This window comes from Corvus cornix, chromosome 10, assembly GCF_000738735.6.
Source record: "Corvus cornix cornix isolate S_Up_H32 chromosome 10, ASM73873v5, whole genome shotgun sequence".
Classification (NCBI taxonomy): Eukaryota; Metazoa; Chordata; class Aves; order Passeriformes; family Corvidae; genus Corvus; species Corvus cornix.
In genome coordinates, this window is record NC_046340.1 from 13,916,532 (window position 1) to 13,940,687 (window position 24,156).

Genomic DNA, 24,156 nt, shown 5'->3' on the forward strand with positions numbered 1-24,156 from the left:
TTAGTACGATTGTAAGGGAATGAACTAGGTGGGATTGCCAATCAGAGGTGCAGCTTGTTTATTTTCACAAGCCTTGTTTTCCTTCACTTTTACGGCTGTCTTGATACAGCAGATCTCTCACATTCTAGAGTGTGTTGTGAGGCACTCCTGGGAGTGACTAGAAGCCAACAGCTGGCTATGGAATCAGTGAAAACCTGATTTAGAAGAAGGCACTAGGGAAAGCAAAAGCCAATGCCAGCAGTCCGATGGCTGAATGACCGGTGATAGATCAACGGTGCCATTTTATTTTATTTTTAAGTTCAGGTGACCAGCAAGAGTCACTGCTTCTTGCTGGCAGTTCACAAAAGGTGAGTAATGGGCTTCAAGGCCAACCTCCCCAAGCACTGTCAGTGCAGAATCCTGCTTCTGAGCCATGAATGGGCAGTGCCAGTGGTTGCAGTGCTTTCAGTGAATACCCCTGCACGAGCCAAGGCAGCCTGGCTGGACCAGCACCCACGCACAGGTGGTTCTCATGTCGTTAATGACCCCAGAGCAAAATCATCCTCAGAAATTGCCCAGATTTGGGTTCTTTAGTGAGATGCCTTTCAGCTGTGGAGGAACTGTACAGGAACAACTTTGCACCAAATTTAATTCTGGCAAGCAAGCTTCTGTGGGCATAGCTGGTTTTCAGCTACAAGAGGTCCAGAGTACAACAAAAGGAAAAATCCAGCTGGTTTCAGTGGGAGCTGAATCAGGCCCCAGCTGAGGAAAAAGAATCAGTGGCAACAGCCTCCAGAGGGATGTTTGTATCAGGAAACAAAGCTGTTTCACTGGAAACTTGACACATGCTCTAGAGTCTGTAAGATCTGAAAAGCCAAACAAAACCAGAATATGTTGATTTTTCTTTTTCCTCTTTGGCTGCTGGGTTGTCCTCCTCTCTCCTTACTCACACCCCCCACACCGTTTAAAAAAAAAAATTGGAAAGGAAAAAGAGCTCTGTTTTAAAGCTCTGTGTGTTGTGGGGTGCTTGTTCTTTTCTAAAATCTCATTTGGACCTCAGAGCCTGAAGGATAATGTCATGGCTTTTGGATGTGGTGTACCATAAATGGGGCTTTCCTTCATAAACTCGAGCTTGAAATTTCACTCAAGAGCCCAAGCTTGTGAGTGTACTGAGAGGGTTGGAGAATTTTAAACCTTTACAAACATACTACAACATACAGAGGATCAAAAAAGTGGGATCGGAAATAAAATGCCCAAGAAGTGAGTGGGGCTGCTCTGGTTTTGCTGTCAGTGCAGCAGTGTGGTCAGCTCTGGTACAATTATGCTTGTGCAAGCCCAGTCCTGTGCCAAGGGCAGGTGTCTGATGAGCAGACCAGGGTACCTTCTCTGGTAAATCCCAAATAGCAAGGCCTGAGTCAACTCTACCAAAATCAAAGCCAGAACTTCATACAAGTGGACTTTGGATCAGAAGCCAGGTATTTAAAAGAGGTGAATACATCAAGGTTCAGCGACATGTCAGCCTGTGTAAATGAAGTCAGGCTTCAGTGTTGCCGACATGACCTGGAGGAGGATTCTCATGATTGAGCCCTAATGGTGGCAGGAGCTCGGTCCCTTTTCACTCCCAGAGAGGTGGGAGAAGAGGGCAAAGCAGGACCTGTCTGCAGGGGCTGCTGCCCTGTTCTGCTCACCTGGATGTTTTGTTCAGGTGCTTAAAGCCAGATAGGGCAAGTCCCCCACTGAGCCAGCTCACAGATAGAATAGGTTTAGGGAATGGTATGCTAGGAAAGGGGTGTGATGGGAGGAGAAACCAGAGGAATCCAGGGTCTCTGAGCAGCAAATGGAATCGGAGGAAGGGCTTGAAGCCTCCCATCAGTCTGCTGTGAAAGTGGAATGTAACATGATTTTTTCTCCCCTATGTCCCACATCTCTCACACCAAATGTTTGACCTGCCTGTCTTCCTGTCTTAATTAGTCTTCTGTCTTTCTGGGAGTTGGGACTGTTCTTCTGCAAATGGCAGCACATCAGACAGGGGAAACCTGTCATGTTTGTTTTCTAAGCTGTAGGGGGCACACATTTGAAAAAACTCCCAGCTTATCTAAACATTTTTGTTTGTATGATTTTGAATTAGGAAGTGTGAGTAATTAGTTAAGAAGATTAAATAAGTCTTAACAACATGCAGTAGCGTGCTTACTTTCCTCCTCCCCCCAAGTATTTCCTGCACAAAACCCTGGCTGCCAAACTGTGATGATACCCTTTCCTATTTTAGTTTCTCACTGTGCCACATGCTGATACAGCATCCGTTATTTCAATTCAGTCTCATTAAAGGGATTATTTTGCGCCTGGTTGTTCAAGAAAATTAATCTAAAGAGAAGAAACTTCAGATTATATTGTCTGTTGAACTATGCCCACCACAAACATTTTACTCCTTCTGGCTGCCTTATTAAACCTGTGGGAAGAAACTTTGCTTGCAGCACATAAAAGGCTTTCCTTAAAGTAATTTTTACTTTTTTCAGTTAATGAAGAATTTATCTGCTGTTAGTAGAACAATACAGGAGCAATAACATAGGTAATATTTCATGTATTCCTAAGAAACTAAGCTCCAAAGCTTTACTTATCCTTTCATCAGCGGGACTGTTTAATTGCTGGAGAAGAGCATTCATTCTCTAACTGCATCAGAAAACATTGCTTGTGAAACCAGGATGACTAAAAAATTAAGTATTCTCTCCATTTTCACTAATAGCAAAGACAAGCCATCAGTGGATGAGTTGGGTAAGGATGGCAGTGGTTTTTATGGAGTATGATCCTTGATGTCACTTATTGCACCTTAAAAAATGAAATAATGAAAGATTTTTTAAAATCCACTACATCAAGAGTGGAGAGGAGGGAGTATTTGTTTACAGAATCAATTATTGGGCTGTCACTGGGCTTTAATGAAGTTGTGGCTATTAAGAACTTGATCCTGGAAACCCTTCCACAAGCACTCATTTGAAATGGTGGGAATGAGGAGGGGTTTGTACAAACAAGACTCATATTACTCTGTGTAGTTCTGCTGTTTTTTGCATTGTTTGTGCATTGCAAGTCCTGTGTGCTCCTTATGTGTGACAGAAAACAGTGTGAGCTTTTTATCTGTACATGGGAAACATGCTCTGCCACTTGGAAGGACTTAATCTCCCTTGTAGGTAACTGCCATTTTAAATGTTCATCACCAAGAGCAAGTTCTTACTTAGAAATTAGCTGTGCTGCATAAATAAATATTCCTCCTAGGATTTCAGACATTATAGTCAACATAGAAAAATACAATGAGCAAATTTATTTTGACTTAAAAGCTCTGCCTGAGAAAATTACCTTATAACTACACATGAGAAATTGCTGGAATGTCAGCTTCATTTGCAGTGGCCCCTTATGGCCTGATCACCCTCCCTGGCACGATAAATCACTGGCAAGATCCTTACCTTAACACGTTTGATCTCAGCTCAGCAAGACTTGGTTTTGATGTGAAGAACTCCAGATCTGTTAGGTCAGAGACAAATAGCAGAGCCACTGACCTGCAAAGTGCTAAGTCTATATTAGACCCAAGTGAGCAGCCTTAAGCTCCTGAAAAGTTTGCCTTCGCTTCTACTTTGCATCCTGAAGCTTTTCAAATATTACTGTTAGCATGGTTTGTTAATGATTCCAGAGACATTTCCTTTTGTGCCATTCTGCATGTACAGAATCCACAAAAAGCATGTGGTGTGAGAAGCTTTGTCTTGGATAAACTGTTAGAATTATCTGCACTTTAAAGAGACATGAAATAAAACTTATTATTTATCAGTTTCTTTACTTAATTTACACAAATGGCTTGCACTGGCCTTTTTCTTACTAGACCATGGCTAATGATTTCATAAATAATGATATTCACCAGTATACCCATTAAGATGATGCAAAGTGCCTGTCTGTCTCTACATACAGAAATTCAAACTACTCCTAAAAAAGAAAAAACTCAGCTTGCGACATTTACATTCAAAATCTGAACTTTCACAAAGAACAGTTTTGTGGCCACTCAGTTTTGCAGCCTTGGTTTGAAAGTATTCCTTATTGTCCTGGTTAAACAGTCACTTATCTCTACGATAGTAAGCAGGAGTGTTAGTCTACCAGAAAATTGGATGTTCTTAATGGGCTTTGGGGGAGAATAGCTTTGCATCATCAGCATTAAGTTAAATCACATTAAGTACCCACTTACAACATAGGGATTACCACTTATGACATCTTTGGTGAAAGCCTTTAAAACAAATTGTTGTGTTTGTTAGAAGAAGCTGTGAGATAACAATTCCCAGAAGTCTGATTTATAAATTCTTTTTTGCTCTTCAAGAAGATGCAGAGGAACCCAACATCTCTCATTCAATGCTGCAATGAAATCTCTCAAGCTGGAAATTATTTTCAATAAAAAGTCATGGAAAAATACTGATTTATTTAGTTTAGAATATTCTTCTGGAGAGAAGAAACTGTTAGACTCCCTTTCCTCTGAGTTCAGCTCTGATTTATCCTCCAGTTCTTTCTGTTGATTAAGTCATTGCCTTTACATATACAAAACTGGAATAGGCCATTCTGCTTTTTATTATTCATAAGGTTGATAGGGGAGAACTGGGTTTAAACTGTCAAAGTATCCTGCTGTGCTTGCATACCTGACAGATTTACACCTCAAAGTACACTGTGATGTTAAGGCTAAAATTGGATGTGGAGTGTTCTTGCAAGAGCTGATTACAGTCTCAGTCAAATAGAACACTTGAGGATATACCAAAATTATGCCAATGATTGATAGAATTTAACATTTTTATATATATGACCGGCAAGCTATTCTGTATAGAGATGAAGCCCTGCATGAAAAATGAGCTCTTCTATTTACCTTTAAATAGAAACAGACTAGTAACTTTGCATATGTAAATGAAAAACATGACCCTAAACTTTTGCCAAACATGCAGTATTAAAAACATGGACTAGGGCAAACCCAAAACCTGGTTATACTGAGCTTTCCTTAAATGAGCAAGGTGTGCTGTAAGTCTTGTCAATAAAGAGCCTTCCTTAAAAAACTTGAATATTCATACATACAGTCCCAAGATCCCCCTCTCCCCATTTCCTTTAAAATTCATGTTTCTTTTCCCCTTTCTAACCAAACTCCATTTTTCTCTGCTGGAGTGCCTTGTAATGATGCCAGAATATGTTTCCCTGCTGTTTACATGACAGGATTTATGCCTGTAGTGAACACAATGACACATGATCGCTAAATGGCTAAAATCACTATCAAGACTTTAATCTGAGAAATTTTTCACCCAGACATTGCAAGTACTATTGGTATGTAAAGGTATGGAGGCCAGTATTAATTACAGCAAACGTGTCACCCCCTTCTGCAAGGAACACACCAGTGACAGCTGTTTGTGAAGGTTCATGGCAATGCAACCTTTGGCAGGTACCTGGTATAAGGTATGTTGCCAATCCAATCCAGTGAGTAATAACTAAATTCCCATGGGACCCGGCTGAAATCAAATGTTGCTATTGCTGGTTCACTGCTTTTAGTCTCCCCAAAGACCATTTAGGCAAACAGCTGGAGGAGCTGACTACAAAGGTTCCCAGTCATAGGAACCACTCCGGGAAAGCAGGTAAAGGCTTCTAACCAGGAAATAAATTATCAAAGGATTTGTCCTGTTGCTTCCTCAAGGAAAGAAATTAACTGAGACAGAGAGCAAGAGCATGAACACATTTGTGTTTTATGCAGAATCCAAACATTAAAAGCAATTGTCTTGGCTGCAGGGAGGAAGAGCTGTGCTGCACCAGTCAGTGAGCATGTTCTGCACTGGGCTTCTGCTTGGCATCTAAATAGAAGGGCCTTCCTTCTCCCTCCATGCCGGAGTGCCTTACTAAAACAAAACCTTTGAGATGTGAATAGAAGCAATCCCAGAACTGGAGTTCCAGTACTGTCACTGCTTTGCATTTATGGAGTATACCTCCTCCTAAAGAGAAGTACGGAAGGGAGCAACATCACCAGCTCCAGCTTCATCTGAACTCATTATGCAGATCTTGCAGTAAGGAGGGCACTGCCTCCCTTACAATGCTCACAGGAACAACAACAGAGAGAACTTCTCATAAAGTGACACAGAAAGAGAGCAAAGAGCACAAAGAAAAGTCTTTTCATCTATACCATGTGTGCATGTATAGGTGAGCACACAGAGAAGCATGCAATTAATAACATACAGAAATGCAGACATGCATCCACAGGTAAACATTGGCTCTGAAATTCATCTGTATTGCCATTTCCCAGAATACCATGTACAAAAATAGAGGCTTGATCTCCTTGTAGTCTGGCTGGTTTAGCAAGAGATCCTGCCTCTGACACTGACCTACTGTCTGAGTTAGTCATAGTTACACTCCCACAAATTTAAACTCCCCCATCTGTGAAGGAACCTTGTCACAGTTTTACAGTGAGGCTGAATCAATTAATGCCTTCTGAAGGATGTGATGGAGCAGAATATTAACACTTGCAGTTGAGTGATGCCAGCTAAAAACATCTTTAGTAATGTAACAAATGGATTTTAAAATCACTATCAAAGGGTTGGACCACCAAGACTCCTAGGCCCTCATCAGCATAGCTATAGCACATTTAGTGTTAGTCTTATATCACAATTTCAAATGGATTGTGAAAAAGCAGAGCTTGATTCACACCTTTCAGGAAAACAGCATCCAGTAAACATCACAAAAGAGAAGAGGCCGTTAAGTAGCTGTGGTAAAGAAAGTGTGATAAGGACAAAAAGAGGAAGACAAACAAAACATCAAGCACTGATGGAAAAGGGGGTAAAGGCTTAGCAATATGTCCTGAAAAACAACTGTGCTTGTTTCTCAAGGTCCATGCAGGCCATTCCATACAGGAGTGCTGCAACAGCGTGTCACAACTGAAGCAACTGGAAAAAATAAAGTAAGTCCCTTGATTTGGAAGGAAGGTGGTAATTTCTTACTAGTTTTGAACAACTCAAGAATAAAACTATTTCTGTTACAGCTGAAAAGAAACATAAGCAAATGTAAAATGCGTATGTTATGGTAAGCTTTGAAAATATCCAGTGGAATCGGGACACTGCTTTTATGTCTGGGTGCAAAGAATGTTTAAAATATACTCCAAATATGTTTCAGACAACAAAATGAAGTGTTCCTTAAAATAAAAAGAAATCTATATATCCACCTGTCAGTTACATAAATTCTAAAATCAATTTGACAATATAAAGAAGTATTAAACCCAGTTTAAAATCAAATTCTATTTTAAGGACATTTTACACTAGCAGAGTGGTAAATAAAAGTGAGGTGCAGTGTCATGGGAAGTGCTTTTGCGATTGAGCTGAAAAGACTACAGGGTTTTTCAACTAACTAGATCACAATTTTCATCTAGGTCATAGGTGGGAAAGAAAAGCACAAGTGCCTATAAACCAGCCTAAGAAAGCTGAGTGTGAAAATGGGTGATCTGGACTGTATCATGGAGGGGAAAAAAACGAGCATTTTTTGAGCATAAGGGGATGAGAATTATCAGAGGCATACCACACTTTTTATGTGTAAGCTGTGTAGGGAGGACAAGTCGGGCTGCAGAGTGGAGAGCAGCTCTGTGTGCAACGCATTGCGTGGGCACTGCTTGGAGGAGAAGAATAACACAAAATGCAGACCCACAGATATAGAAGCAGTGTAGATCGTGAAGGATAATAGCAGGAGTGAGGTACCAACTTCTAAATAAGAGCAACTGAAGTGACACTGAAGTGGTATCAAAGAGGAAAAAGAGTATGAAGGCAGTAAGGCTGGTGCCAAAATAACTCCGTATTAGTTCAGTGAGAGCTGCACTGAAATAGTGTGTAGAGAACAGACTTTTCTGTATCCTAATGTAAACAACATTTGACATAGTCCTGTCAAGGACTAAAAATTGTGTCTGAACCCCTGAGAAATGGTTACCATGTAAATAATTCCAGCTTCATTGCAGGAGAGAAACACATGAAGAAGCCCTACTCTCTGGGATACTAAACTTCAAGAAGCAGATTTTTTTTAAAGAGGAAGTAACTTAGAAACTCCCTGCTTGAAGCTCGGAAATTAAAATCCATAGAATCAGCATGGAGGCTTAAGAATGTGAAAGAGTCAAAGATGATTTGCATTCCCAAGGCTAAAAACGGGAAGCACAAGCAAGAAAATAAATGGGGTGGCAAAGAAAGAAGATATGAGAGGAAAAGAAGGCTGGAAAACACAGAGACTGTAAACACACAAAAAAAATTTATACTAAATATACTGAATATTTTGAAGACAATTACCAAAAAGGTAACACAAATAAAACAGCCAAGAGAAGCCTAAATTAAGTAAATAAGCAGATATGGGCTGTGGGAGAGTCACTGGATTCTGAAAACAACCTGGCTATGGAAGGGACACTGAAAATAGTTCCAGAGGTGGCTGCTCATTTTGGGGAGATCCTTATTTGGCTATTCCAAAGTAGATTATATTTCTGGTCAAAAATTAGAAAAGCAGAGCCACTAGTTGGAACACTAGAAAAGGACAGATAAAATAATTGTTCTGGGGAATCATGTTTACTAAAAATCTAGCCGCAGTAGTATACCAAAAATCATTTAAGGGCTGTGCCCAGGATAGGCCCAGTGCTTCACTCCCAATTGTGCCACAAGGAGTTGAAATAAAGTTCCTGAAATAAAAAGAAATCCTGAATGCTAATGCATCTCAGTTCTTCCAGTTTTCAAAAGCTAAGGCATCAGGAATTGCTTAAAAGCCACTAAGAGTGTACCAGGGTGATGGTGGGGTGATGAGGAGGATGATGATGATGTATGAAGTGGTGGTTTTTCCCACTGAAGCATAGGAAAACAATGCCACAGCACACACCTGGAAGAATCTTCCAGCTGGAGAGATCTATTTCAGATGAAATGTACACCTGAGGTTCTAACCAGCTCTAATCACTTGGGGCCAAATTTAAAGCATGCTGACCTATTCACAAGACTATAAAATCAGCCTTTATAAGACAGTCTAAAAATACCTATATTTTCCCAAAACTATAAAGAGCTCTGCTTTGGAAATAAATCAGTCTCACTTTAGAGGTAAGACCTTACCTGTGTAAATACATGTGTTTGGAATTTCTGTATGGAAAGGCACTTTCTGATAGTTTCTGAGTAAAACCTGAGAGATTTAATGTAATCATTGCCACCAGAGCATGGTAAGAGGACAGTGTCCCCCTGGCATCCTCTTTCCAAGTTCAGCAAAGGGGCTGCAGCCTGTTTTACCATGCAACACTTCTGGTATCTTCATGACTTTCCAAATGGATTTTTTTGTAACTCATTTTAAATTAGGGCATAGTATAAATCCACATGGAAATTAGCAAACATATCCTTTCTGTAACCACACCGCCTGCTGTAGGCCCCTCACAGCTGTCCCATAGCATCCCCTTAGATTTTGAGTTCAATTCAAAGTCTTCATTACCTATGAATCCCTCACAGATTAAGGTCTATATACCCTAGTATTCAGTGTGGTCCTTGTGTTTTAGCCTCCAGCTGAGGCAAATTGAGATTGAGCTGACCTTAAACATTTTCACTTGGGTCACAGAATGTGATGTGGATGGTTCTCTGCAGTATTTTCCCACTTCAGTCCAACAAAGCTGGAATGCATTATGTTTCAAGTCATAGATAAAAATATTGTTCACTAGGCTCTCTGTGAAAGGCACTGACTCCAAGTAATCAAGGATTAGGTCCTTTTTTTCTTCTGTCATTTGGAAGACTATTGCAGCAATGCTATTGCAGCAACACTTTGATGTGGCTTCACATATCACACTTTTAGTAATGAAGTGCTCCTAAAACTTAGTTCACCATGTGACTTAGCATTGATGTGTTGCATTCATGTCACAAAGGTAGATGACTATTTACAGAAAAGACTGATGAATAGAAATATGTTTTTTGAAAAATTCTGAAATAGGGAACTTGTGTTTTGGAGAAAACCAGATAGGAATACACACTTTGAACAGGAATTCATTTGAGTAAACACAACAGTAATGAATGATTGAGCCCTTGGATGGCAATAAATTTTTAGACTTTATCGTTCTCTGCATAATACTTAGTAGTAAATCTTCACACAGCTATTCATGCACTTACTGTGCTTTAAGTAGGGATGCCAGCCCTTGTCTGAGGATTCCTCACTAGAGAACTGCATAGAACTGCAACTTTCTGAAGATTTTTTAAACCTCTACACATCTGTGCTTATATTACATTTACACATAGCTTCCTAATGATCTTGTCTTTGTTTAAATGTGGTTTTTGTCTGTCATTTCTTTCAGCTGAACTAGATTTCATATATTGGTTACTTGTTTCAGGGAATGAGTTCTACTCCTATAAAAACCCAAACAGGTAAAAAGCTGTGGGGTTTTTTTTAGAATTGGGGAGAATTAAAGAATTTTCAAAAAATAATGAATGTTACAGTCCAGCCTTACAAAAGATAGCTACAAAACTGTAAAAGAAGAAATATGACTTTATGCAAGACCTGACAAAGAATTTATGATATGGACCACTGAGCTCATCTTTTGTCATTTATCTCTGTAAATGTGTGAGATTTCTTGGAAGATAGTTAGTCAAATGAGGAGCCGAGATGAATCAGTGGATATAATTTATTTAGACTTTAAAAAGGCTTTTGATGATAAAGTCCTTAGCAAGAGGCTATTAAGGAAAGTTAGTAACCATATGGTGAAAGATAAAGTCCTGCCGTGGATTAAAAAGTGGTTAAGAGATAAGATAAAAAGACTGGAAATAAACGGGTAATTCTCCCTGGAAAGAGGTTAATAGCAAGGTGCCCCTTCATTACTGTGACTGGCAATCGACATCTTGGCTCACCTGCCTTTGCAGATCATTAATAGTAAGGTACAGAGTTTGTAGATAAAAATGTTCAGGCTAATCAGAGTATTGTAGAAAATATTACGGGGGCTGAAGTGAAATGACATTTGGGCAACTCAAAGGAGATGAAATTTGCCAAAGGCAGGAAATACAAAGCCAAGCCTCTTGGAAGGAAGGGTTCAGACAACTTCTGGATGCTGATCTGTTCCCACTGGTTTGCAATGTCCATGAACAGCTCACTGAAGAAAACTGTTCATCTGCACTGTAAAGAAAGGAGGACAACTGGATCCAGTGGTTCCATGGGGTGGTCCTCCCAGGCAGTTTATGGCAGTGAATAACTTCAAACTGGCAGAACCCATTAAGATCTGCCAAGAACAATTTTGCATGGACAGGGAGATGGACAAACTGCATCAAGAATTTTTGGACTGTGGGATTTATCAGAAAACGCAGATCTACAAGATAGAAATGTAATATGGAAATGCACTGGAATTGGTGAACTTCTGTGGGAAATGTTTCTGAAGGGCAAATTAAAATGGAGAATTAATGAGGGGTTGTCTTTTTTTTTGTCAGAATGAAAGAGTGAGAGTGTGAGAGCATGTGTTATTCTCTGTCCAACAGCATGATTATTTTTGGAGCAAAAACCTGAATACTACTTTTCCTTCATAAGTGTCCTGCCTACTGGGCTATCAAGCTGATGTCTCTGAGACCTCATAAATACTTAGAAGTGAATTATCCAACAGCAGATAACATGAAATTATTTCCAAAGACAGCCAAAGTTGGCAAAATTTGGACATATTCCCCATCAGAAATTAGGGATTCATATTAAAGTTTCTGCTCTGTTGGCTTCAGAGCAGGGGTATGAATTTGTCTGCCTTTCAACTCAGGCAAGTGCTCTGATTATTACAAGCCTTCTGGTTTTGGTATGCAAATAAATACATGGATCTTTTGCATTTGAATACTTTAAATGTTAAACATTATTTGCAATGAGAAAAGCAATGATAAAGTCTTTCAGTACATCATCTGATCCTACCAACTGGACAGAGCCAGCAATATATTATTATACAGCTTGATGTATTAAACCAGGGTGCATTTTCCCCTAAAGATCCTGCCTCTCCCTGCAGATTCAGCACAGTGAGAGGTCACTGCTACCATAGTTACCCCTCAGTAAAACAGTAGTCTGCTGTAGTTTTCTAGCTGGGGCTAGTTCAGCCCAGTGTTTTCTGGGTTTTTAAGGCTCATGGCTGTAGTGGCTGTACTGGAATAAGGAAAGGCAGGGACTGGATACACGTACAGCTATGCTTGTTTCTTGTTCCCTCATGCAAAACTTGGGTAAATTGGGTTTGTGCAGAAGACCATAAAAGTTTGGGAGGAAAGAATAATCCCATATTCAGGCTGCTAACTGGAAAGGAGTGCATAAATATTTTGCAATCACCATCTGAATTGATGGATTGTAATACTAAACACGATGAATACACTAGTAGAGAATTCAAACTGCAGATTTAAACAACAGTAAATCTGCATACAATATGTACACTAAAACATCAAATGTGATGATACAGAGTGGAATCCCTAGTGTCAGCATCAGATGCTGAAGTGTTCCACAAAGTAGAAGTAAAGTAGCTGTTCTATTTGTCTACTCTTCATGCAAACATCTCTAATTTTCTGTGCCCCATCTTTTGCAAGAGGACTGTGCTCACCTAGGTGACCCAAAAGCCAAGCTGTTTTTTTCAAGCATCACTCAGTGGATATGAATTCAAAAGGCACTAAAGTAGCTAATTCAGGGAAAGACAGATGGGAAAGTACGTGTATTCATCTCTTACCTGAGTTTTGCCAATGCTTGTCTTCTGTTCAAAAAATAACAAAGATTCTGCATATTCATCTAAATAAAATAGATTTCCTGCCTCCTATCGTAATGTCAGTCAAGAATTTTATCTGGAAAACACGTGCTGGAAATTTTAATGAAAAAGGTAATGCCAAGGAAGTGCAATGGGAATGAAAATACTGAAACCTAGCAATAAAGTACTTCAAACCCAGATGCTTATCATATGACAATTTGAGATGTATTTGTTAGCTTCTACCCAGAAGCAGTTTGCCTACACTTCACACAAACTCCTCTATATAACTTTCTGTTGCAGTGCTGGGTAGCTTACCTGGCCTGTGTGTAGAAACTGGACAGATTTTAGCCTGTGGTGTAAGGGTAGAGGCAAACCCTTTTACACAGGACAAAGAAGATATGGTTGTCAGCTAAATCATAGGCTGTTAATACAGAAATGTTTCATGTACCTCCCCACTGCCACTGCGCTGTAACTTCATCCCTTTAGGGCACCTCTTTATAAAAAGCTCTCAAAACCACAATTCTTCAGCTTTTCCTTATGCTAAAGTTGTTCAGCTCTTGCTCAGACTTAAACCAGTTGGCAAGCAACAAACAAAACCTAAAACATCCATCTGGATTACTGTGCCCAACATGATGCAAACTGAGAATGTTTATTCACTCAGCTACCTGACATAGTGACAGAGCTGTGACAGGACAGAGTCCTGGGGTCCTCGTTCTGTACCAAGCTGTCCTTTAAAGAGTCAACATGACTTACTAAAACCACAAAGAAAATACTTTGTAAAGCAGATGTGATTATGCCATAACAAAGGAAGGACAGCCACATCCTGCAGAAACACCTTTAGCCCCTCAAATGGAGACAGCAGGAGGGAAATGCTGCAAAGCGCTTAATCCACTGGGCTGATTCCATATCTACTGTCAGATACTTGGGAAACAGTCTCAGAAGGGAAAATGGAGTTTCGTAAAACCTAAAAAGAGAGGCATCAGTGTAACAGTGCGAACCCTCTGACCACCCTCAAAAGCTGTCAGGTTCTCTGGGCTGTGCTCCCTATACTAAACATGCTAATGACATGTCCTTAGCAGACATCATGCTACTGCTTCTCTCACACATCTGATATTTCTGGAACAGCCCATTCTGGGAGAGTTTCTGGCACAAAGTTGACTTTTGTAGAAGCGTGACTTCTTCCCAGGGGGAGGGCTGGATCCCCTTCCTACCTACGTGCCCCCTTACATATGGAGCAGAACTGCCAGCACGCTCCTGACAAGCCTGAAGAGGGCTTGCTGTGCCACAGGGCTGTGGAGCAACCTAATTCCGTGCAATATTCCAAGATGTCCTATTCTGCAGATGCAATCCTTCCCCAAATGTTAATGTTAAAAAGTAAAGAGTTAAGGAGACATCACAGTGAAAAGAGAGATAACCCTGAATGTAGCAGTTCTAGAACTTGCCAGCCACACAAAAAAACTTAACCATGTGTGCTTGAACACTCACCTGCATGTCTGGTTCACATCCTGCTCACCAGTTCTTATTACACACATCTACAATGCTTTCTTTTTCACAGACCGTGCCAAGGTATTAAAAAGTGGGAAAAATATTTCTAATGACTGTTTTTTCAAAGCAGCACAGGCTGATTTCCAATACTGAAGTCCCAATAGCTACTGCTGCACATCTTACATAAAACCATGGCATTGAGTAATTTCCATCACTAAATCATATTTTTTCTGACCTATCCAAACCTACATTGCCTCTGGGCTTTCTGTCAGGTGGACAGATCAGAAGGACTTCACATACAGTTTTCTGCTCATTTCAATAAACTTACCAGAGTAATATTTCACAAGTTTCAATAATTCTGCTAAATAATCAAATAAATGAGAATTACACAGGTGATATTTGTTTTATCTATGTAGGTGGAAGGAGCTTTCATATCAACCCCAAGGGTAATGCAGTTATTAAATGATTAATGAATAATTTTCTTTTTTCCAGTACGTTTCAAATCTTTAACAAAAGTCACTTAGAGAATCCTGGAATTTTAAGATGTTCTAAAGAGCCTGTCTATTTACCAACTTTAGAATTATAGAAATAGAATTTAATTGGCAAAATATATTTAAAATTTTTTCACAAAGTTTAAAGTGTTCATAGATATCTCTATTTTCATAAAGAATTAACTCCCAAATGTTTAAGTTTTTACATTCATAGACAGCTGTAATAAAGAGTTCAAGAATTCTGTGTCCTGGTTGTGTATTTAAAATTCCCAGCTAACAAGCAGGAGGGAGACTGCTAGGAATGCTTACAGATGTCTGATTTTACAGGGTCTGGGGTTGTTGTTTTCTTTTTTTTCCTTGCCAAAGTGCTTTGGTCTAATGTTATTTATTGTTTATGGAAGTTGTTTGTCATTTAGGACATGAAGTGACCACTCCCCCAAAAGAAAGAATCAAGTTACAATCCATTATTTCATTTTTGATTGTTTTTCTTTGTAATAGGTGGGAAAGTGGATCCTGGATAAAAGTCCTGCCCAAGACAAAACTCCAAGCTGAAGACTCCCATTATCTATAAATCACTTGAATTTCCTGCAGAGAAAGAGAAAAAGGAGGAAAGAGCGAGACAGACAGACAAACAGAGACAGGGGATATGCCAAGTGAAACATTTGGTACCTGTCCTAAACCAAAATTTTCTCAAAAGCAACCAGGAGTTACCTGATATCTCAAACTCAAGCTTAGAAGAAACATATTGCCGTTGTTTTTGGCTTAATATTTAAGTGAAATAACTTTCTTTTAATTGTTCCATTAGTATAAAATGTGTAACGTAGATCTGAGATGATGGCACTATGTATTGATTTATTAAAGATCACTATACATTCTCACAGAAAAAAAGCTATGATTGCTGATGACTGCTGTATTTCTCAAAGATTTTTAGAACCAATTCTCCAGTTTTAGAACAGACAAATGCAAGTACATTTATGATGCAAATTGGCTGTGGTACTACTCTCAAGTATTTCCCACCAAACACTCCTGAAGCACAGTTCACACTGAAACCAGCAATGAACAAAATTAATGCCAAATACTATTTGCACACTATGATTGCTCCTGAGGTGTAGCAATACACAGCATCCAATAACTGCATTCCTTACTTATTTCAACTATTTAAAAAGAAATTATGAGCAAGAAACCATATGCATTTTAAAATTTGCATATTGCAGTTTGCACTAAAATGTAATGAAATTTAAAATAGTTGACTTTCCTCTGAAACATTCTTCTAGAACAAGGAATTGCTGTAACAAATTAGAAGACAAATTAGTTTTGGCACCCACTAAAAAAAATAGAAAAGATGAAAAGCTTTTAAAGTGATGATATAGAGGAAAAATTACAGTACATCAGCCAAAATGAGTCTCCTATCAGCATTAAAGCTCCTGAAGTTGTATTTCCAGTAGATAAAAATGTTATCACCTTTTTCCAGTGCTGATGTGCTTATTTTCCTATTAAGTTACTTAGTAATTAGAAACAAAGTCTGACACATTGTAATCTGTTTATGCAATAGATTTGAAACCTCTCCAACAGAAATTAAAACATTCTTTAAAGATACTGAAGATACAAAGAATAAAAATATATAAACGAATTTAAAAATGCAAAATGCATTTACAAACAAATGACTGTTCTTAATGCCCATTTTAATCGACAAAACCAATATAGTCTCATAAGACACCCCAGAAAACCAGCAGCTTTTTCTACATTGACCCAGTGGGTTTGTTCTTAACCCTCTCTTTATGAAAATTAGTCTTAAAGATCAGTAGGGAAAACATGCCCTCTTGCAATATTGTTCAAGGGTATATTCAAGAATCATGGAAGTTAGTAAAGACCTGTTCCAGTGCTGTAACAACCTGATAGTATTAAGAGTCCTCCAGGAATTGTAAAAGAGTCCCTTGGGCATACAGGGTAATTCAAGAAAGAAAACATTTTTATTTTCTGATTGAGATACACAGGTACAGTAATGTTCTCTGAAGTACATAAAAAGCAACTAAAACATATTCGAGAACTACTGATTTTGCACTGAAAATAAACCCCAACAGCTCAGTAGAAAACAGTACATTTAAAGAGAAGTGGCAAAGCCAGTCCCAGCAGATCGAATTTGCTTTTCTATTATCCCGTGTTTTTTCAGATGATTACAGGGCTAAAAATCGGTTTCTTTTATTACAGATTCAAGGCAGTCTTTTAGCAGTTTTGCTTTTTTTTTTTTTTTTTTTTTTTTAATCTCTACACTCAGGTTGGGTAGGGCAAAATGAAACTGATTTTAAGCAAAATCTCTCATTTGGAGAGAAAACCATTAATTTCTCTGCCAGAACAAATGAACACAACTTACCTTGGTGTATTTGATTTCAAGGTTGAGAGTGGGAGAAGGCAGCAGATGCAGAGATGCCATCAGAGCTGCAGGATCTGCCTTCACCTCCCCTGGCATCTCAATTTTACTGGAAGTCATAGTCTTGGGGGGGTTTTATAATACCACCGAGCCCCCCACTCTGCCCTGATGCTGTGTTGTGTTTTGGGTTGGTCCCCCCCCTCCAAAGCCCAGCGCTGAAGATGTTGCTCTCCTCCTCTGTATATAGGCAGGTGTCAAGCCGGGTCTCTTCTTATTGGACATGGGGGCAGAGGCAGGGGGGCAGGTCCATCCTACCTAGGGCGAGAGCGGCGCAGCCCCGCTCACTGCGGCGCAGCCTCCTCAGGTCCCCCCGGCCCCGCGCCCCATCCCGTCCCGGGGATTCCCGGCACCCCGCGGGAGCACGGAGCTCCCGGGCGCGGGTCGCTGCCTGCCGCCCGAGGAGCGGCACCGGAGAACGGCCGCGGGGAGCGAGGTCACCGGGACCGTCGTGTTCCCCCTCGGCTCCCCGGTGCCAGGCGGGGGCCGGCGGGGAGGCGCCGCGGCCGGGAGAGGCCAGTCCCGGCTCCGGCCCCGCCCGGGGCATCCCGCGGGGAGCCCAAGCAGCCCCAGCTCGACACAGGCTGAGGAGCCCCGGCCGCGGCGGGGGTAGCGGCGTAAGGGGAGAGACCGGGCTGCACTGGGGAAGCCGTGTCGGGCCGGGGTGACCGGGTCACGGTGCTCCGCCAGCGGCGCTGCCTGGCAGCGCGGCCCCGGGCGGGCGGCTGCGCTCGGGCGCGGGGCCGACGGGGCAGGGCGGGCGGCCCCTCGCGGGTCCCGGGTCGAGGCGCGGAGAGGGCACGGAGAGGGAGCAGCCTGAGCGGCAGCGCGTCCGCATCCGTGCCCGCTTCCCGGCCGGCCACCGCCGCCCGCTGCTGTCCCGGGCTGCTCGCCCGGCGGCCGCGCGCTCGACGTGCCCCGCTCCCGCCCCCGGGCGCTCCCCGAGCGTCCCCGCCAGCCGTGTCCGCAGCGCGGCCACTGCTGCGCGGGCCGCCCCGCTTTTCCTTTGGCGGCGGTGCCGCCGGAGCGGCCGCGCCCCGACCCTCGGCGCTGCCGACCCGCCGTGCCCGGTGCCGGGCGGCCCCGCGCGGGCCCCACCTGCCGCCGCCACAGCGCCTTCGCCGGCCGCCTGCTGCCCCCTGCCGGCCGCGCCCGCCGCCCTGCGCGCGCTCTGCTCCGCTGAGGGCACGGGGGAGCAGCGCCTCACGGCCAGGGCGGGCCCCCGCTCGCGCATTTCCTGAAAGTTCTCTGCAAATGGAAGAGACTTAAAGGGCAGAATAATTTTTTCAAGCAACAGCCACCTGATGCCAGCTATTATTCTTTGGGGGCTCTCTTCCCGGGAGGCCACGTCATGCAATGGAAGAGGCTGGGCAATGCCGTACAGCAGGTCACTGGGAAGGCAATGGCCAAATGGAGCCAGATCCACGAGCTGGCAGGCGTCAGAAATTTATTGTCAAAGCCCTACACTCTCCCTGGTCAAAACCTATGTTTTCTTCTAGGCAGAAAACATAGAAAGCCTAGGCCGTTTTCATTACTTTTGGCAAAATAGTGAAGTTCTGCTTACTGATGCAAACACTCCCAATGTTTTGAACCCGATCAGATCTCATGTTTTGAAGTTATCACATACCAGATAGATGAACAAAGAAAGGACACCAAAGCTACAGCTGTCTAAAGTTGGCAAAACAAAGCAACAAGAAATATACCACATGACCTTTTCATTGACATAGTCAAGAATAAACAATGGGATCTGGCCATGTTTTGATTTCGTTACAATATTTGTTTGTTGATTCCCTTTATATTCCTCGCTCCATGTTTGTCAAGTTTGCAGACAATTGAAAAGATTGTCCCAGCGTCCTCTTAGTGTTTGTACAGGAGCATGGGACAACGGTTGCTTCTGCACAGACAGACAAGACAAGGTACAGAGTGTCAGTTAAGTCATTTCAGGGTTAACATGCATATTTCTGTAAATTTCCATCTAACTAATGAAGGAGACTGCAGATTTTGCTTTCTCTCATTTTTAGTCTTTTTTTTTTTTTTTTTTGACCTGACAGAGGAAATGGATTCATAATACTCTGCTGTAATGTGACATGCAGAGCTGTCAAACTGTGACACTTGGGATGAGTGAGACATTTAAACGTCAGAAATTCAATTTTTAATGGCACACTGGCAACACAGAACTAACACTTCATCACAAGGATGACACCTTCTAAAAGCCATTTTAAAATAAATCAGAGTGGGGATGTGCTCCTTTGGAAAAAAAAAAAGCATTTAAACAAGTTTCAGGAATGAGGAAATTGTATGACAGTTTCATTATTAAATCAATAAAATTCAAGAGATTTTGGCAAGAAGGGATGGCAGTGCATGTGGAGATGCAGCTCCAACCCACATAATCTGGACCTGCTTAAGTGACCTTCATCAACTACTTGTACCAACCACATTCCTCTTACATCTAAAAGCAATTCAGTTCGCAAAAGCCCTTGGAGACCTTTAGACCAATGGCTTGTTGGCATTCCCAGATGGAGAACGGCACTGCACTTACCAGTCTGCAGGCTCCTGGTGTGCAGCCACCCTCGGAGAGCTCCTCAGAAGACTTGGCACACATGTCCTGTTGCTCTTCCGGACAGTGAGGGACCAGCTGGAGTTCCTCTTCCACCAGCTGGGAAGACACCGATGCTTCAGCCCTTGGTGCCCAGGCCAAAGTGGGCTCTCACCACGGACAAGAGCAGCTCTGCCAAGCAAGAGGGAGGAACGAAGTCTTAGAGATTTTGGGGACACTGATGGACCCAGCCTGGGGAGCTGATCCAGGGTTCAGCACCACACTGGCTACTTTATGACAGCAAATCAAGTCATGGCTTCGAATCTTGCAAGTGAATGTTTAATATGTAATTTACTGTGGAAGGGATTGCCTTGGACATTAGGACAATATCTCGGTAAAAACAATGAATACAGAAGGAAACTAATTAATTTGTGAAAGAAAAAGTGAGTTGAAGAAAAGAAAATAAAGAACAGAGACTATACTTGGGGTTCAGTCCAATGGTCCCTAAACACCTCCATGCAGCAGAAAAACCACTTATTGTAGTGCTGTAGCTTCTGGTTTGTTTGGAGTTTTGTTGCCAATTTGCAACTGTCAGTTAAGTCAGACTGGCTTATTTTCTCTCACATGAATGGGTTTTAATTAAACTTGTACTTAGACAGCAAATATGTTGTTTCAGATTGCAATGACAAAGTCTTCACACTTTGTGATTAAATGGTTGTCAATAAAATGAAGAACAATCAAGTGACTCTGTTTCTTGCTTCAGTTTTAGAATTTAGGAGAGTATACAGCCAACATCAAAATCATTCCTGGAGGGGTTTCTTTTTATATTTAGAGCAATCTGAATGTATAATTTGGAGATCTACCTTTGTTACATTTAGATGCCTCAATTTCTCCACCCACCCCCAGCAGCTGGTATTATTTATAGATAAGGATATAGACCTGGCTTGTACAGACACCATCTGGTGGGAACAGGGTGGTAGCCAGACAGGGAGCAAAAGACAAAGTTGCAATGTTGAAGGCAATACAGATGTAATTAAGGCATTCCTGGATTTCTCAGTCGAAGTACTAATATTTTTCCACTCTACACTACTGTGCACCTTTTGCCTAAAGGAAGTCATAAAACTAGAGGATGAGGTGAAACTCTTTGTATCTCAAAACCTCTTTTGGGCAGATTAGCTGTGCCAAAGCACATATAGATACACCACTGAAATGGGCAGTGGATGCAGCAACTCCAACAACACTCCAAGCAAGAGCTCTTCATTCTTGCTACTTCTGATCCATGAATATTTCTTATGCTCCTGAGTGAGCTTCAGAAAGCACTGTCACACACAGGAAGGAACTGAGTCACTCTATCAGACACTTCCAATGATTCCTTTCAAGATCAACTGCAAAATCTACCCCAAAATTATTTCAATATGACCCATAAGCTCTTTTATATATAACATTTTCTCTCAGCTGTTCCATTACCATTTAGCAAGGATATTCCTGGTTCCTCATACAAATTCAGTATTGATTGAGAGATCCCACTCCTCTGTACCCTTTGCCTCCTGCTTCAGTAAATGTCTCTTCCTATTTCTTGTGTGCTTTATAAATTACTTCTGGAAGAAAAATAGAGATTGAATAAAAACTTCCCCTAAGTTATTTTTCAGCTCAGACTTCCACTTAGGAAATCTGAACTTCATTTTCTGATATATACATTAAAGCTTCAACCTCAGGTGTTCTATTTTAATTGCCTGCTATTTTCATTATTGACCATGAGGGCAGCAAATGCTCTTCAGGAGATACTTGTATTTTAATTTATCTGCAAACATAAATCACACATTATAGCACTTTTTTCCTCTAGGTTAATTGAATCAATTCTCTAAATGTCTCTATGCCTGACCATTGAAAGAGGCTTACTGTTTGAAATCTCTTTAAGAATTATGACCCTTGAGCTGTGTCCAGGATGGTAGCAGTCCTTGCTTCAGACAAAGCTATTTTATACATATAAAGTAAAAAGGTGTTATTATACACCTAAGCAATATGATCTGTGAAGCAACACCCATGATACTGTGAGGATCCTCTAAGATATTATTTCAGAATTTTTTCATATATCTCAGTGACTCAATTGTTTTAAAATTATAAATCTTATTAATAATTGTTTGAGTCTGGATATATCTTAAGTTCTAAATGAACAGAATAAAATCTACTTTTACTTTCCTTATTTCTACATTACCTTTAACATCAAAAAAAAAATGCTGATATCACGAACAAACATTTTATTACTGAATATTCACAAATGCCTAATGGAGAAAACTTGATTTAACAGGTTTTTTTACTAAAAATTAGTCAAATGGATAATTTTTAGTAAAATGAGTCAAACAGATCCGCTTTCTTACCTGTGATATTGGCCATTTTATACCCAGTAGAACTGTTAATTGCTGGCAAATTAACAGTTGGTAAATTTACAAAATTTGCAAAAGGAAGAGGCCTGAAGGGCAGAATAATTTGTTCAAGCAACAGGGATCCGGATGCAGTTGGTAAATTTACCAGTTGTTGGTAAATTTATGGTAAATTTAGTCCAAGACTGAAATGCAAATTGAAAGGATTTAAGCAGGCTTCAAATAATTCAGTGAGTGATAAAGCAGAAAATGCTTGAAAAAGCTCCATGTTTGACTTTATGACTGGGTCAGTTTCAAAAATTAGCATTCTAGTTTAAGCCAGCAGCTGAAATGTCACCTGTCCCTCACTGGATGGAATGACCTCGGGAATGCGTGTGCTGGTAACTCTGGGAATGTGCTCGTGGGTGTAGGGATTTTATTCTGAATTTAAATATATAAAAACCTTTCTGTTTTGAATTTCTCTTCAGTTTACCTGTTGAAATTTATTATTTGTAAAACACATCAAGCCTCAAATGGATTGACCTTCTGCTAATGTATATCACCTAATGAATGGATGCAATTAACTAATTCATATTGGAATATTGCACTTTCCAGCTCACATTCATCATCACTAAATGTGTGATCTAGTTTGCAAGTTTAAATTTTTTATTATTACCCTTTAAACTAAAGAAATAAGTCTTGTATTTAATTACCTGAACTTACATATTCAATTAATAGCTTCATTACCTTAATGAACATAGATACCATGCAGAAGTAACAAAAGATTGCTGCGGGTCTGCTCCCAAATATGCCCTTATAAAGAGTCAGCAACGTACATTAGAACACTTTTTTTTTCTTAAAAAGTCTTGATTGTGGAGTTTCAAAGGAATTGGGCCTAGCAATCTAATATTCTTGTACAGGAGCCTGAGATAAATTTATCATGTATGTTCTAAATATTTAACATGTAAAGGAATCCCAGAAACAAAACTTGTTTCTGGAAAGACAGAGGATTTGAACAATCAAATGTGAATAATTCTGAGTGAAAGGGAATTAAAAGAATGAAAATCAGGCAGACTGCCAACTCACCTACTAAAGGATGAGGGATGAGTGGAACATGGTGTTGAAGCAACCAAATGCACTTGCTGTGGGAGAGAGGGGACAAAGCACCAGGAACAGCAGCTCTTACAGAATATTCTTCTCCAACAGAGGATCAGATTGTGGCTGCATGGCACCCCTGGAGGGCCAAGTAGAGTGGGAGACAGGTGAAAGTAGGTGGGTTGGTGAGTCAGATACGAGAAACACTGTCACTTCCCCAATGGAAATTAGGTTTTAGAACCATGAATCAACTGTCCTAGTTAGCTCCATCTATTTACCAAACACATAACTTTGCTTTTGTGTGTCAGTAGAGTCAAATCTGTCATTATCTTTGGCTTTCATGTTACATTCCTTTTATCAGTTAGGTAGGCTCAGATCTCTTCCTCTTCACAACCCTACAAGTAGCCTTAATAAGTCTCCAGGTTGCTACAGGGAACCCGTGCCCTGTAGAATGATGAAAGGTTTTGATAACATATCCCATTTGGGTTAAGAAAACACAGGGTTTAGATCCCTGCAAAGTCCCCTGGATATACTTCGAAGTTTTCTTCATGCTGCATTAATATATTTACCAAGATGTCCTTTGTTTTTAATGGCAAAGCTATTTGAGAAAAGGGAATATGCAGAAAGAAAGAGCAGGGAATTGGCTAAAACAAAGCACTTGTCTGTACTAAGTTGATCTGTGCCTTAAAAGCAAAATTCTTCTTATACCAAAACAGTTTTTGCTGGATGCATTCAGAAAGTGAGACTTGCCCATACCATAACCTACCTGATAAGCTCCTCCTAGGGCCATTCCCAGCACACTGAGAGGGCAGCACAGCCCAGTGCAGCTGATACCCGTGGTGCACGCAAGCATCTGTCCAGCATTGCCCTGACACTTCCACGTGCTGCCAGCACTGACAGCCCTGTCACGGGGCCCTCTGCACTGGAATGTTATCTGTGCCCCTCTGTGCCAGCAGGGCTGTTGAGAGATTAAACTGGCTCAGAAACTCTCAGGCAGGGCCTGTGTTACACATACAACAAGCTTTAAAATTTACTATCAGTTAAACAACTATATATAATGTGTTTGTATAGTAACATCAGTT

The 24,156-nt window shown here is 41.0% G+C and overlaps 1 protein-coding gene and 1 long non-coding RNA gene across 5 annotated transcripts in view; one reads left to right on the plus strand and one right to left on the minus strand.

Moving 5' to 3' along the window:
• The window catches only part of LOC120410541, a 130,112-nt gene extending 114,560 nt beyond the window's left edge, over positions 1–15,552 (plus strand). For both annotated transcript variants that reach the window (XR_005602788.1, XR_005602787.1), the window contains one exon: positions 15,157–15,552. This is a non-coding gene — a long non-coding RNA (uncharacterized LOC120410541). The remainder of the gene's footprint in view (positions 1–15,156) is intronic.
• Positions 1–24,156, minus strand: part of ALDH1A2 (aldehyde dehydrogenase 1 family member A2) — a 75,618-nt gene that overhangs the window by 36,197 nt on the left and 15,265 nt on the right. For 2 of the 3 annotated variants that reach the window (XM_019280774.2, XM_019280772.2), the window contains 3 exons: positions 23,066–23,213; positions 21,087–21,217; positions 19,623–19,811 (listed from right to left, as the gene is read on the minus strand). In XM_019280774.2, coding sequence (XP_019136319.1) covers positions 19,623–19,685 — 63 coding nt within the window. In that variant the 5' untranslated portion in view covers positions 19,686–19,811; positions 21,087–21,217; positions 23,066–23,213. Of the gene's footprint in view, positions 1–17,029; positions 17,542–19,622; positions 19,812–21,086; positions 21,218–23,065; positions 23,214–24,156 lie in introns of those variants that run through there. The other variant, XM_010390838.3, reaches the window with a different exon arrangement.